Here is a 17,356-nt window from a genome sequence, read left to right as displayed (position 1 = left end):
CTCTGACCCAGACTGGTAGGACCTATTAGGGTCCCAACTATGGGTTAAATAGAAACCGACTTGGAAAAAACAAATATATTCTATTAAAAATTTTTTCTTCAAAATCACTGGATTCAGCATTAAATAACCTGGAAAGTGTTGATATGCCGTAAAATAAAAACAACCAACTGAATGGAGAAACAGACACAAGGACATAAACCACACACAAAAGAAAAACTTGCAATAATAGAGAGAGGGAGAGAGAGATGGGAGGGACGAATATAGAGAGTGATTGAAGAAAAAACAGTTTTACGTAGAATTGATACCGTAGAACTTTCCGTGTGGCATTAATCTAACGGACGAAAGCTGAAAATTAAATATAGAAAAATAGTTGGCAGAGGAACAAAATAATATGTATGTCAATAACGCCATGATTAAAAATCACTAACTTGTTTATGCGGTGGAGGATCAAATAACGGAATAGTAGAATTTGTAGTACTTAGCCAATCAGAATGGGTAGATTTCAGAAAGGGAGATATTATTATTTATGAATAGTAAAATGTAAAAATTATGTTATGCCTATGTATTTAATAACCAGTTAATGGCGGTGCAATCACAGTATCGTAGGAAAATTTAGAATTGGTCCCGGTGTCAACTTGTGGTGATGGGAGCACTAAATATTGAGAGAGAAAAATAGGAACTCCTTCCTCTGAAGATGTTGTGATTGTGACGGTGCTGCTCGTCAGATGCAACACAGCAATTTATTATCACAAATGAATGGGTCTGCAATGGTATTTGGAAGCGACATAAGATAGTAGCTAATAGCCTAGATGTATTTAATTTGTATGTGGCATCTGTTGTTGTAAACCTACGATACTTTGGTCCAGAGAAGAATTTCTGCAGTCATTTTATTAAATAGCAGATAAACAGAAATATTGTAGCTATTAAATGTAACGTTAAATTCCTTTTAAAAAAAATGAAGTAAAAAAACAAAACAAAGAAACTGAGACATGTGCATACGAGTATTATGTTTTTTTTAAAAAGTTCACTTCTTGTATGTAAATGAAAAACTCGAGTTAAGATCAAAATCAAAACTTAAAGACAGTGTGTCAAGAACGATAACCATTACACCAGCTTGACATAACTTTCAAATTGTTTTTCAAACTAACTCATACTTAACATAAGGAAGCCGTTATATTTCACGACTGTGCATGTGCAGTCATCAAACAGTTGAAAAAAGCTAAAAATTTGGTGGGTTCCATCAATTTTTCAATTTTGACCCCTTAGCAGCCCTTTTTTCTGGATGAAAACTGCTTATAAAGTTTTGCACAGGTCTGAATACCCTACATACCAAATTTCAAGTCTGTAGATCAAAAATTTGTTGAGTATATAGGTTGAGAAGTGTTCTTACACACACACATTCTCACTTTTATAGATATATAAATATGTGAGAGTTAAGCCCATTTCTGGCACTAACGATAAAGTTAAAACATCCTATGTCAAACTAATTCAACTTTACACAACAAACACACCATCTTTTTTATATAATGTTAATGTATATATGATATCTAAGGTTATCTAATTTGCATAATTGGTTCTGAAACGGAACATTCTATTTATTATCATTTGTTATTGTTTTGTTGCAATATTTCCGGTATAAATTGTTGTGGATTATGTTCATAAATGTTTAGGAGGCTTTATTTAGAGATTGAGGAGGAAATGAACCAATCAGAAAGAAAGTTTGTTATAATGTGTATTGTTTGATCATCTTTAACATAACCAGAATTGTTTTTTATTGTTTTACTGGATGGAATTAAGCTCTGCTCTTCCTGGATTTAACCTTTAGATTATTATTATTATTTTGCATTATTATTAGTAACAATAATATTATCAGTAGTAATACTATTTGGTGTATTGATTCTTTTGCAGACCGTTATCCTCATCTTCATAGTTGTTGTTTCACTAGATTTCAGCCAACTCATCCTCTGGCCTTCTTCAGGTGGTTAACTGCGATGGGACAGGATTGGTTCGTTGATTGTTTTTGTTTTACGGCATATCAACACTTTTCATGTTATTTAATGCCGAATCCAGTGATTTTGAAGAACGATTTTTTTAATAGAGTATATTTTTTTGTTTTTTTAAAGTCGGTTTCTATTTAACCCATAGTTGGGACCCTAACAGGTACTACCAGTCCGGGTCAGAGTGGACCTGGGAGCAATGGCAATTAAAGGGTGGCTCCACACTTCCCAAAGCCCGCAAGCTGGGGCCTCACCATCAGATATAGTTTAAGGTCATATCCAGGACCGATGGGACAGGAATGCTGAGTCTTGTAACTGTATCCCTAGTAATTACTGCTTTCCATAGTTGTTGTTGTCTCACCACGTTTTGGCCAAATAATCCTCTGGCCTGCTTTGGATAAGATTGAAACTGCAATCTTCAGATAATGCTCACTTGGAACCAGAGAGACTCAACACTTCTATCTACTGCGCCATAAAATGATCTCGATTGCTCCCATATATATTCAGTTACTATAGAACTATGAACACAGATACTACATAGAATTCCAATATGATCACACTTCTTGACATTACCCGATGCAGTTTATAGAAATTATCATTCGATTTTATCATTTTCTACATTAATTAACTTTTATGTATATGGCACAATCACGTTGACACGCTGGTTCCCGCTGGATCACCGAAGTTGAGCAACGTTGAACAACGTTGAACCTGGTCAGCATAAAATTGGTGACCATTTGGGACTTTCAGGTGCTGTATGTGCTCTCCGCTTATCTCAACATTCTTTCCAGTTGTCTTGGACTTCACTTTGCCACTGAACCCAAACAGTGCCGATTATTAACATTCAAAATAAGTGAAGTTCCAAGAATGTCTATTCCAAAGGCAGAAGAAATGGTAAATAATTCCGGTGATGTAAAAATCTATTGGTGTTCAAAATTAGGAAAGTTCCGTAATCTTTGAAAGTGCAGAGACATTGTGACAGATTGGAGATCAATAGTCAATTACATTATATATCCACCAATCACACACACACACACATATATATATATATATATATATATATATGTCAACACGTATATATAAATGAATATATATAAAGGAAAAAACTAGACATACAATACGTCGAAATATGTGTATAAATTCAGATCACATAAATCTCTGAGCTCAATAAGCCTCCATTTGGTAAATATATTGACCCTCACAGATATGGGTTCGTAAATAAAAGTCAACCTTGGCTTTGCAGTCTAGCGTTCTTCTCCTTCTGTATATAGTAGGGGGCGGGAATATATACTCTCCATCTTTTTTAGACCAACCTTTTCATGGTAAAATAATTCGATGATTGTTTACATACAACAACAGAACATATAGAAATAACATTAAATTACATTCCAGTAACTAAGATTTTATTCATTTTACTGCTTATTTTTTTTCCAAATTAAAGACATGAATACATTTCATTCATAGAAAAAACATCCACATTAGTATGACAATCCCAAATCTTTAATCTATGGACTCCTCAGAAAATGCATAACAAAGTAGCAAAAAATTACCCTCCACTCCAATCACAAAAAAAAACAAACAACTCACTGAAGTCTTCAAGTTGGAAAATATGAACAATAAAATGAGAATTTGATTAATTATACTATTAATAATCAAGTAAAAAAAAAAAATGCAATTCCCCTAAAGCCTTGGATCCATCCAAGGGTCCTGTTTATTTAAAACTGTTTTGGATTTGGATCTGGTCAGTATTTGGGCAGATTTATTATTAAGTCTGTAACAAATTGTTTCCCGTCTGTTGTGTTACGGTTCGGTTTTGGTGTAAAATCTGCATTTCCCCTGATCACAAAGAACAGTTTGCCCCACATCAAACAAAGCAATGTTATTTATGAATTCAGTTGCCAGTGTGCTCCCAACCTCCTCAAACTTGCAGCCATGCATCAACCAACATATACTGGCAAAAATTAAACTGAGCAAGCAACGTCATTTTCATCCTTCCTCTGCCCTGGAATTTGTCATTAGCCAACATCTAATTGAAAATCCAACTTGTGCCAATGCCTATAAAATGAACCGTTTCAGAATATTACACTGGGCCGACTCTCAAAATCATTGAAAAATTTTGGAGTCAGTCTCAATTTTTTCAAACAAGCCTTCGCTTTGTCAACAGAACGAATTTATCAAATCATTAGACTGGCTTGGAGATATATTTTAATCATTTTTATACCCCGTCTATTTCAATTGTACATATATTTTATATTATTGTATATATATTTTTACATTTCCCATTCGCCCTTTTTTATTCATATATTTCCAAGTATTTGCTCTTGCTTGACAGTTTAATATATTTTTTTTGTATCTTTTGATAACCAACGATTAACTCCTAATGAGTTTGTTGGTGGAAGGGGTTCCCTAGGTTTTTTTTCGTATATTATTTCCAAAGGTACAATAAAATGAATAAAACCTTGGTCACTGGAATGTAGTCTAATATTGTCTCTCTATACGTATCTGTTATGGTGTCCTATATGACGTATATTGTGAACAAACAGAGAGAAATACAACTTTATTATAACACACACACAGGCAGCAAGTTAAAATCAACACAGTTCCATGCTGAAGAGACAGTGATTAAAAAAAAGAATATGAAAATGCTATTGTCTTCAATCAGATTGGTATTACACACATACTACACATGTGAATACATTTTGCTCTTTATTATAAAATAGATGATTATTATTAATGGCTCATGTCATAAAATAACTTTTTTTTGTTATTTCCTAACTTACATACAACTTTTACAAAAAAATCATTTGAAAACCAAAAATACCTCCCCCCTCATATTGCAAGTAAGCTGATGTTTATTATGTTATTAATCAGTGTAATTCAGTGTCATTTCGCCATTGAAAACTGTCTGGTTGGTTGTTTTTGTTTGCATATCAACCCTTTTCGGGTTATTTAATGCTGAATCCAAAGATTTTGAAGAAAAATTTTTTAATAGAATATATTTGTTGTTTTCAAGTCGGTTTCTATTTAACCCATAGTTGGGACCCTAACAGGTACTACCACTCCGGATCAGAGTGGACCTGGGAGCAAGGGTAACTAAAGGGTGGCTCCACACTCCCCAAAGCCCGCAAGCTGGGGCCTCACCACTGGATATAGTTTAAGATCATATCCAGGACCTAAATACAGTCTGACTTGGAGTCTAGAGATAGGCACAAGGGTCACATCTGACAGCAAGTTTTCAGTGACAGGATATGTGTAAAGCTGGCGGGTAAACTACCATGTGTGACTTTTGTTCTTTCTCTTTTTGGTCAGCCTTTCTTTCTCTTTTTGTTGACTTATTTTTCACTTTTTCTTTTTGTCATCACAAGAAAGAAAGGCAGTTGTTAACATTCCATCACACAGGATTTTTTGTTTCGCGCCGATGATTTAAGTTTTGCTCTTTTTCAAATGCAATGAGAAAATAAATTATATTTTCATTCAAGACGTCTTGGCCATTTTTTGTTTTTACTAAGTGTACAATTAACAGCTGTTAATTAAAATAATTCTCTGGAGAGAATTAGTGACTAATGCTTAATGTGACAAATTAGTATATCAAGGCAATATGGGAATGGTCAATAGCTGCTCCAAATTGATATGTGATTATTGCATTAAAAAATCTTGTGGCGTCATGTCAGGATGATAAGATTCCACTCTAGGGCACTTTTGTTAGCACAGCCACCGTAATAAACACTCCATAGACCACAAAAGTTTCACATGTGCTACATTTATTATTACTTTTATAAGAAGAAAACTACAACAGTAATTTTACCTTAGAGTTGACTCTGCAATTGCAAGCAAAGGTAACACCAACACCCAGTTGATCTTCTCAGCCCATATTGTCTCCATTATGGTGTAGCAGCCTGCAAAAATATAATTATTAGCACATTTATATAATTGTAAGGTGTAACTTGCCATACTCGGGCATGTTTCTGTCGAACTCTGGAATTTGGATAGAATTTCAAACAGAACCATTCATTTACTTCACAGGGGTAGCATGTTCTCATTCTGTCAACCATGATTCGATAGAGGTCCTAAGTAATTTGCAATTTAGAAGAATATCGCTTTTACAATTGATTTTTCCAAGTACTCTAACCATTGTGCCATGAGTCCATGCAGTTAGTTCTAGTACAAATTTTGGGAGCCTTAAACCTATTTTTATTTCTAGTTATAAATATTGTTATTTATTACTAATTATTATTACTATATATGTTTACGTATATTAATTATTGTTTTACTTATTACTATATATATATATCTTTTATTTATAATTAACGGTTTGTTCCCATGTCGTGTTAAATTCTATATTAGGTCTACTTCATAATTAATTGTCCCCCATCACTCAAAATGAAAACAATAGTCGAATGAATCTAAATAATATGAAATCTTTACTTATAGAAAAGCAGCCTCCTCCAAATTGCAGAAACAACACTTTATCCGAAACTTAATCAAAGATATACCATAATCGCACTTTCTCTTTAACTTCCGACTTAACAAGATAATGTCCAACAAAATAATCACGAATGGGAACTTATTCACGTTTTTCACTGAACTTAAAAAAAAATTTAACAAAAAAAAAAATCAGAAAAATTTACACTTTTTCGGACCATTGTTTTCATCTTAATTGCTGTTATGTTTACAATGTTTTTCCAACCATTAAAGAGAAATAAGCAGAAAATTTGATTTGAGTTTGCAACCGTCGACTTGGGAAGAACGAAGGCAGGAAGATGTCACGAGTTCAAATTTGATGCATGGAAACAGAAGAGGCAAAAAACATCAATTAGCATGCTAGGTGTTGAGATAGAATTTGGTGATTGAGATCGTGTTAACATGTAGCCATATTTCTTTCTTTGTCTAAAGCTTATAGGTAGCACATAATACAGATATATTCTTAAACAGGGTTCGTACAGATTTTCAAGGTCCATTTTCAAAGTTTTTCGAGACCTTTTCAAGACAAAATTCAAGTTTTCAAAATAAAATTTGTGGTTTGTCTTATAATCCATAGCAATTTAAAAAAGTAATAAAAAATATGCAACAAATTAAAGTTGCCATTACCAATAAAAGTTATTTTGCAACCTACCTGCATCAGTTTTTGGTGTTTTTAAGTAGTTTTAAATGCTTTTTATTTCATCTCAAATATTAATAATCTTTACAGTTTCCAAATTTCCAACCAAGATGGCTGCTATCTTATTCACTTTTTTCAGCCTGGCCAGCTTCATTTTCGGTTGTCACAATTTATTATTTTTTTTTTTGGGGTGGGTGGGGAGATTCACTATTTGAGAGTTCCGTCTGCGCAAGGAAAGTATTTTTTTAGAGAGTGGGATGGGTACTTTTATTCATGGCAGCCACACTACCCTCTCCTTAAAAAATAATAGAATTAATTTATAAATAAGAAGAAAAATAGATGGAGATTTCAACCTTTATCACAAAACTACCTTGGGAAGTTTTGTGATAAAGGGACGTAACTCTTGTATCTACAATACTATGCAATGTTAGAACAATTTATTTCGATTTTATTTCTAATGTTTAAAAAATATTTTAATCATATTTTTTATTAATATTTAAAAAATAATGTAATAGTATTTATTTCGAGCTTATTTGTAACATTTCAACACAAATTTTTACTGAGCATAAAGAATACAATTTTCAAGACCTTTTCAAGAAATTTGAAAGACTTTTTCCATATCTTCATGGATTTTTTCAAGGAAATAATAGAAATAAGACCCTTTGAAGGCAAAAATCAAAATTCAAGGTTTTTTTTTAAAGTCTGTACGAACCCTATTAAAGGAATGCCTTTGTGTCAGTTAATGATGATTAATGACGATCAGGTAACAACTACACTTTCATGAAAAAGTTGCAGACAACAAGAACTCATCAGCTGTTGAAGATTTTAGAGGTTCACTATAATCTAACAATCTCGAAGAAGCTGGACGGTATGAAACAATCATCATCATCATTATTATCAACACCTTCTGTAAAGTCAACTCTTCCTCACTATGGCAGGAGCGGTGGCAACATGGTAATGCTAGAAATACCCGGCTTACAGGGTTCTCGTGAAAATCCAGGATAAATCTGTATCAGGATCCATCATCTTCTGGTCATCTCTGCAAAAATGTGCTATAAAGAGAAACATTCATTTTGAACGCGCCCCTATCATATAAAAGAACCTACTGTGGATTTTATATGCCGAGTCTTTCAGCTTGTGTGGTAATAAAACTTCTCAAATGCACTTGTGATGTTAGGCTGTGTAAGGTGTAAACTTTGGTCAAAATCGCCTGTTCCTTCGGATTATTTCAATTATTGATTATCTATACTTATTGAAGACATGTCGATACAAAACTTATCTAAGAACACTGCCAGGCACATAAAGTACCTTCATGTGGAATTTCATAAAAATCGGCCCAGCCGTTTTCGAATCCATAGGGAACGAACTCACAGACAGACAAAGTTCCTTTGATATAATAGTAGAGATAGAGATATTTGATTAGATTCATTTATCGCTCTTATATATATATACTAGCGAGGGGTACCCGGCGTTGCCCAGGTGTTTGGAGGTGTGCGTGGAAACTCCGGGGGTGGGGGTGGGGGGGTTAAAAAAAAAAAAAAAAAGTAAGTATGAGGATCGAACCCGAACCCTTGAGGCAAAGTTGTAAATTAAAGTGTGAAAAAAAAAATGTGCGACGTTAACCATTGCCCCACCGCGACATGCTTACGGAAACACGTTTGAATTTATTTAATTACTTGGATTTAGCAGGTGCTCATTTTAATGAGTTAAGGAGGTCAGTTTGACTGCGGGATTTCATTTACTGCTGAACGCTTTTTTCCTCGCCCCCAAGATGTTATAGGAAAAAGACTAACCCACATGCGGCGAGCGACAAATATTGAATATTTATCTTCCCGAAATCGACGAAATTAAATAGACAGGTGAGCTTCGTTGTTAACTGTGAGATATTACCATTTATATGTGATATAAAAAGTTTTAAAAAGTTGTGAACCGACCGACCGCTTCTCTGAAAGAAGCCTTTTGTAGACACACAGAAAAAGCGAACATACATACATACATTTTCCCTTTATATATATATATATATATATTAGCAGGGATACCCAACATTGCCAGAAGTCATAAAAAAAATATAAGAAACTGAACACACCTGCTCTACTTAGGATATTGAGCACTTTTTGGTTGCTACATACCAATTCATATCCCGGGCAATGTCGAGTAGATTTTATTTTTGTATAAAACAGTATAACAAAACATATTGAGATTGGTTTCCTCGGGCAATGCAGTATTTAAACGTACCTGCTCTATCCAAGATATTGAGCACTTTTGGGTTACCACCTGTACTATCCAAGATATTGAGAACTGTAGATAGGCAGAACACACTTGCTTTGTCTAGGATATAGATCACCTTATAAAACTAAGTCCTCTCTCTATGCAGGATATTGAGAACTATGGGTCATGGCTATTGGCCAACAACAAAAGGATAGAAGTTATTTCTCCCGGATGACACTGTGTTTAAATATACTTGCTTTATTAGGAAGACCTGACGCTGCCCGGGATTAAATGATGATCAACGAATGTTTCACACTCCTATATTTTTATTGTCATAAAAAATACAGAGAAATCTTTATGATGTACATACTTGCCACATGATGACGTCATATTCCAAAAACTCATGCAGGTTTGGCTAGTAACTTTTCTATTTGGCTTGTAAACAAAAATAGTTGTCACAGGTCAACTAAAGATAAATTTATCTGTAGAGCCCAGCAATGGTTAGCCCCACTAGTATTACATATTTTAAAATTAAAAAAAAAAATTCTTCTTATAAATTAGAATCAGATTATTGATAAAAATAAGCAATGCCTAAAATAAATAAATAAAAAAAAATAAATACCTGTTCGTTTTTTCATTAGCTGGATAATCATGGCTAACATCAAGTGACTCATACAGAATGCTGGGGTCAGCCAACCATAATATCGAACAAACTGTAAAAGAAAAGAAGCAAATATAATAAAACCAAGTCTGTTTGTAGATTCATGTATGATATAAATAATAGCTGGAAAAGGATTTCTTGGTGCCAAATAGGCTTTATTTAATTCATACAAACTAAATAGCTGTCCTACAAACAGTGCTGTTTTAACAACATTAGCATCTCACACGCAGCACTAAACTACCTTCGACCCTCATGTCCACCCACTTCACTGCAATCCAAATTTGAATAAAGAAATAAAAGAAAATCAATAATTTAGTAATATTCGATTATTATTTAATTATTATATTTTATTATTATCTACATTTTTGTTAATCTTTATTTTTAAGTTCTAACTTTTATCTAAATAAATTTCTGTTTTTTTTTTTTTTCATAGCACTTGCATTAATATTAAAAGCCTACATTTTCCATTTAAGAATTATTATATTGAACTTTTTAATATACTCAGTCATGGATGTGCGAGCGACTTCATAAAAATGAAACGATTTGTATATTCTTTGAAAAATGAACTTTCATTAATTAATTATTCGTTATTTTAAAGTTTCTTATTGGATGATTGGTTTAACTATTACACTTAGTCCTATTTGTGCATATTTTCTACAATGTGCATGATTGCATAGCATTTAGAATGACAAAGTTCCAGTAAATGCACATGTAGTTATCCTTCTCTCTCTCTGTGTATATATATAATTGTGGCCTTGTCTGTGTGTGAAACGATCTCTACCAAACTCCTTTCTGACTTTTTGGTCTATAAACTTGAAACTGGATATACAGGGGATTTGGATCTCCGGTTTGGTTTTAAGCCAGTAAAAATAGCTGTTAAAGGGGTCAAAATTGAAAAAAAAAACAAAAAAAAACATTGACTTGGGTAAGAGTAAGTCGACTAAACCTGTTACTTCTGTGCATGTGAAAATATACAGTTATAGGTTAAACGTTATTTTATACAGTTTTTGTATACATATGGATTTAAGTCACATGGTAATGGATAAGGCTGGAGAGCTTTATGCTTTGCTTTCGATTTTAGCTGATGGCACCTAAGTCATTTTGTTACTCTTGAAATCACTATTGCATGTTATAACACAATATTGATAAAGAATTGATGCAATAAATACAAAATCTGCATCAACTAAAATATCATATTTTTTTTTTTTTTTTTTTTTCAATTTTCACCCCAAAAAAGGCACAATGCCACTTTGAAGTAGGGGCTACTATCGGGGACATAAGTTGCAGGGATATTATAAAGGGAGATGAGTAGCAAGATGTTTGTTCACATTACATTTGAACTTCTGCATGTCAGTACAGTTGGGAAAGCAGAATCTCGGAAGGGAGTTCCAAAGTCTAGCAGTTCTGGGGAAGAAACGTCTGGAGTAGAAGGCTTTCTTACACCTAAGGATCTCTACAGTGAAGGGGTGAGATTTAGCTGCTTGTTGGGTTTGTCAGGGGTGTTCACGTCGAGGGGGGTACAAGTGCTTGTAGTTCGTCAGAGCATTCACCGTTAAAATACTTGTAGAACAGGCAGAGGGATGCAAAATTTCGTCGATGAGACAGAGGCTGAAGCCTAGATGACAGTTCAGGACCTATCAGGTTGGCGACTCTCTTTTGAACCCTGTTAAGGAGTGAGAGACAAATAGCAGATGCACCAGCACAAATGTGACAATAGTACTCCATACATGGGCAAATGGTAGCCTTATAGAGGTACAGGATACTTTCAAGTGTAAGTAGTTTTACTGGGCAACACCAGGCGATCTGCTAGTAATTAAAAAAAAAAAATGTTTAAGAGAATGAATGGACTGGTATAAGTAAATATTACTTACTTTATGTCAGGCTGTTTTGAGAGTTTCGGCAACTATGTCCAGAGTTTGTGAAAGCCATGCAGATATGGCCAGTCAATCAGATCACATCTGATGACTTTAAAGACCCAGAGAGATGATATCTGATTCTAAATTGCCCACATTGCTGAAATTAGATCTTCCAAACAGCGAAACACATTCTCTCTAATGTTGGCAAGAATAATTCAGAGGAGATAACCTGGATATTATCTAAGGGAGACCACTCAGTTCTGCCATTACATCATCTTTTTTTTTTTTATCCATACTTTGGGTTGTTGTTAATTTTCGTGGCAACAACTTCAAATTTTTAAAAAGTTTTTTAACATTTGTAAGACTTAAAAAAAAATATAATAAAGCAAACTCTTTTAAAGGAGAAGGTCTATTCGAAATTGTTCGTAGGTATGACCACAAATTAGATATTTTACACGAGTAATCTCTTCTCTGGTAAAGCTATAAGCATACCCAAGAGACCTTTGTGGAAATTAAAATTCTTTTCATAACCAATTCTGCAAATGTGCTACTCTGGCAACACTGGCTACTTCCGTTGGCTTTCTAATAAAAATAATTCTGTTAAGTATATTATCAGCATCAATGGCCGCACCAAGCGGCGGACATGTGCAGATTGGTTACATTATTCTCTCAAAGTTGTAACCTCCAACTCATCACCCCGACACCCACCCACCCATAACTTACGAAAATATAGAATTACTTGGATGCAGAATGAAACAAACTTGCAGTAAGCACTCAAGCAAAATAGTTCTCACAGGCAAAACTAAATTAACGCATAAAGACAAACGGTAAAAACATTACACATTCTTTGCCATAGCTTTCTTTTTTGTTTATATATATATATATATATATATATATATATATATATATATATATATATATATATTAGTATTGGAGCGATTAACCGGAGGAATTGGGAATCGGAAAGATCAGAACTTTTTAGGGTATCGGAATCGAAAAAAATTGTGTCTATTTTCCGATGCCAGAAACGATTCTTTTAAGTGTATGCTTTATTTGATTTTGTTTGAAACAACATCTTCCACTGCTAGTAGTAATGATAAAAGAATAAATATTTATTGATCTTAAACTACCAGTAGAACTAAGAATCTATAAATCATCATCCTCACAAATTTATTTTTATGTTTGCGAAAATATCTACGCATTTAGCATTTGTTTTGATAGTAATGTGAAAAAAATAAAAACTCTATAGTTCGATATCGAGTGATTTACAAAGAATCGGAATCAGTAATTGTATCGGAATCGGGGAAAATATTGTAACTGTCTCATCTCTAATATATATATATTGGATATTCTATTCTTCGCCAGGCCATCCATTTACGTGAAATCATTTTTCTTTTTTCACCATTCCCTCTGCTTCACTATTTTTTTTTTTTACCAAGTAAGCTCTATGGCTTACTTGTAGTTTCACTGAATACTTTGCAAGTAAAATCCGATTCTGCATCTTGCTAATTCCTACCCTCCGATGAGAAGGAAAGTATTTCTTTCGAAACTACCTGGATTAAGGACAATCCACTTAATTTGTGTTTCCTTTTTGAAAATTAAATGTTTTTAACTCTTCTTAAAGTATTTTTAACATGTGTTATTAATTATTTGTTCTTTATATATATATATATATATATATATATATATATATATATATATATATATATAAAATAAAGGACAAAAGTCTATTTCAAATTTCAAGATGTTGATCATCTTACCATTTATTTCTTTAACTATGTTGCAATGCTCAATTCTTGACAGCACCTGTTTCGTAGTGCAGAATCATTCATGTAATTATTATCTCAATTTTTTAAAATTATTTTTATTCCACTGTTAACTCATCAGAAGAAAATTCAAAGATGCGTCGTAACAAAATGAAAAAAATTGCAACTTCTCTTCTGATTTTCGGATTTTGTAATCATGCCCATATTCCTTTATTTTCTTTTAAAGTTGATGAATCCCTTTTCTTGTGATGAGTTAAGGGCGGAATAAATTAAAAAATTGACATAATAATTACATGAATGATTCTGCACTACGAAACAGGTGCTGTCAAGAATTGAGCATTTCAATGTACTTAAAGAAATAAACTGTAAGATGGTCAATATCTTGAAATTTGGAATATAGACTTTTGTCATTTATTTGTATATGCTCTTTAGTTACATCGAGCTTCATAAATTAAAAGACTGGTATAAATAAAAAGTGAAATATAATTGAATATAAATTAAATATATATATATATATATATATATATATATATATATATATATATATATATACTAGCAAAAGTACCCGCCATTGACTGGGTTCAAAAACAGCCTACAGAAAATGGACTCTGATTTATGAAAGTACTAGCGAGGGGTACCCGGCGTTGCCCGGGTGTTTGTAGGTGTGTGTGAAAAAAAACAGGTGCCCGTGAAAAAAAAAAGCCTTGACGACGCGCAGTGAAAAAAAAAAAACAGGTACACGTTTTTGATTGACGTGACGGCGATAGGTATTCAGCAGTTAGCATTTTGTGCGGGACAGTTTTTAATGAGGTCAATAAATCGGTTTGTTTGTTTTTAAAAACCCGCTCCCCCATCTGATATGATGAAGTCGACATTGACCAAACGTTCACTGGCTCTGGGCCTGTGATTAGAGTCGAGTTTTGCTTTTTTTTATACCGAAAACCGAATGTAACATGTGCCGATGCGGGAAATGTGGAATAATTAACGTTTGAAAGTCAATAAAATTAAATAGACAGGCGAGCTCCGTGGTTAAGTGTGAGATATCACAATTTATAGATGATATAAAAAGTTTTAAGAAGTTGTGAAGCGAGCGAGCGCTTCTCTGAAAGAAGCCTTTTGTGGACATCGAGGAAAAGCGTACATACATACATACATACATTTTAGCTTTTATATATATATAGATGATAGGTTATGAAAAGGAAGGGTTGTAATGAGATAGCTTCGAATTTGGGGGCATCAAACCAAAGCAAAATATGATGAAAGTAAAAATAAAATAGATAAACCCCATAATTTATACCTGTTCACATTGAAACACTTATCACAATATTCTGTGGATCTATATTAAAAAAAACTTGTTATACTTTGTAACATATTTCCATTCTATGGAGGTCAGGCGCGAACGAACACCCCATAATTTTATTATACCGTATTTCTTCAAACTGAAACATAATTATCAAAGTATACTTATGCAGATAGATATGAAAAGTCTTTATTAAAGTTTGTGCCTATTTCCATTCTATGGAGGCCAAGCGCGAACGCAGACCCCACAATTATACCATCCCTATTTAAGTTTAAACATACTTATCAAAGTATTCTTATGTATACCTATATCAAAAACACTTGTAAACGTTTTTTTTTAATTTTTAACTTTTTTATTTCCATACTTTGTGGACCAGGCGCGAACATAGACCCCACAATTTTAATGAACCACCGTTCTGCCAGATCAAACATACCCATTCCTGTGTCTCGATACATCTTCTATCATTATATGTAATCAGTTTTTTAAAATAGTCAACCATATAGGAGCCTATTCATGACCAGACACACACACACACATCTTATATATATATATATATATATATATGTCCTCATAGTTGTTTTATATAGCTTTGACTGTATCACATAGACTAAACAACTAGCCAATCACATTGAGGTGTTTCAAAATCACATGTTTTATTATGGAACATCGCCTGATAAAAACAAACAAAATATCCACCCTCCGTCAAACTACTTCCCTACCACCTTCATTTCATAAAATCAAAAGTAAAACCCTTAAACTTTTTGGCCATCTCAAACGATCAACCACTGGCCTGTCTAAGTAATGCTTTGATGGTATGTTAGAAGGCAAAGAAGCAGAGGAAAGCCAAGGAAAAGATGGACAGAAAATGTTTTTGATTGGACATCTCTCAACAGTTGGATGTCCATCAACCAACTTGCCCTGGATGCCCTGGATTGGAAGGAATGGCAAAAAATAAGTCATGTGTTCGCAATCCACACCAAGCAGAAGATGCAACTTATGATGATATATTAGTGCTTGAATGGAGGTTAATTGAATGAAATTGAAGTGTTTATAAGGTAGTGCTCAATAACACAGAGCCATATTATAATACAAATTGTTTATTTACACAAATATTAGTGAATTACATGTGCCTACACGCTTCAGCTGCAACTTTATTCAAAGTCCAACTTCTTAAATATCTATGCACAGATAATGTTTGAATTAAGAAATTATGCTATATATAAGCAGTATTATAATATAATTTTTTTATTTACACAAACCTTATTGGTTACATATGTGCATAAATGTTTCACCCGCAACTTTATTCAAAGTCCAGCTTCTGAAATATGTATGCACATATGTAGCAATAACATTTGTATAGATAAAAGAAATATACTATATATTTATCATGTAAATCCTAATTATTAAAAAAGCAGAAAAAAAAAACATTCCATATTTCCTTCAGCCAATTGTTTCTGCCAATTTCGAGAACATATTTCCATGATAGACAAAATATCACCAATTTATTGATTGAATAGGAACACTGTCAACAAGAGAAGACATATCACAAACATAATATTACATGAACCTTTATATACAAAAAAAGAGTTAAATAAGCGTGTTTCCTTTAAAAAAAATTGTGAGTGAAAAGTTAATATGTATAAGTAAAACGAATATTGGGTGCATTTTAAATTTTGTCAACCTAATTGTGGTATTTTTATAAACTGATAAAGTCTCCTCATGAAAATTTCTAATATTTTATATACTAGTAGGACCCATGTACTGACGTTACCCAGTAGAAAGATAGCATAAAGCCAGAACAGATTCGTTAAAAGCACACCTCCTCAAGAACAGATTAAACTATGATCATCTAGCACTGTACCATAGACCAAATTAAATTTGTTTTATTTTATGAAGTGGAGAATTAAATATAAAGTTAATGTTTTTAAAAAATATGCATAACAGCAAAAAATGTGCATGATACCCCAATAATAGAAAGTAATAAATAAAAAATGTTTATGAAGAAATATTTTAACCATCCATGAAACCATTTCAATAAAGCAGAAATAATCTTGAGGTAATTTTGTTTTGTTTTTAGGAAGTGGTTGGTAAGTTAAGAATTTAAGCGTCTTCTAATAAAAAGAAATCTTAACAACCTAAAAAAATAAAATCATAACATTGGTCCCTCTCCATGCTCATGCTTTGATTCAAATAGAATTTAAATTCTTACATAGCCTTTGATCCATATGATAATTATTACGTTTTATTATTATTATTATTATTATTATAACAATAGTTGGTTGGTTGTTTTTGTTTTATGGCATATTGAACCTTTTCAGGTTATTTAATGCCAAATCCAGTGATTTTGAAGAAATTTTTTTAATATATTTGATTTTTTCAAGTTGGTTTCTATTTAACCCATAGTTGGGACCCTAACAGGTACTACTACTCCGGGTCAGAGTGGACCTGAGAGCAATGGCAATTAAAGGGT

At 33.0% G+C, this 17,356-nt stretch overlaps 1 protein-coding gene across 1 annotated transcript in view; it reads right to left on the bottom strand.

The window, feature by feature from the left end:
* Positions 1-17,356, bottom strand: part of LOC145243374 (GPI inositol-deacylase-like) — a 505,392-nt gene that overhangs the window by 20,946 nt on the left and 467,090 nt on the right. The window contains exons 21-22 of the mRNA XM_080106197.1: positions 9,926-10,016; positions 5,803-5,893 (exon numbers count right to left, since the gene is read on the bottom strand). Coding sequence (XP_079962323.1) covers positions 5,803-5,893; positions 9,926-10,016 — 182 coding nt within the window. The remainder of the gene's footprint in view (positions 1-5,802; positions 5,894-9,925; positions 10,017-17,356) is intronic.

This window comes from Euprymna scolopes, chromosome 22, assembly GCF_053919585.1.
Source record: "Euprymna scolopes isolate OS-2025 chromosome 22, ASM5391958v1, whole genome shotgun sequence".
In the NCBI taxonomy this organism is placed as follows: Eukaryota; Metazoa; Mollusca; class Cephalopoda; order Sepiida; family Sepiolidae; genus Euprymna; species Euprymna scolopes.
The sequence above is the reverse complement of the archived record's forward strand: the minus strand, read 5'-3'. Positions and strand labels throughout refer to the sequence as shown.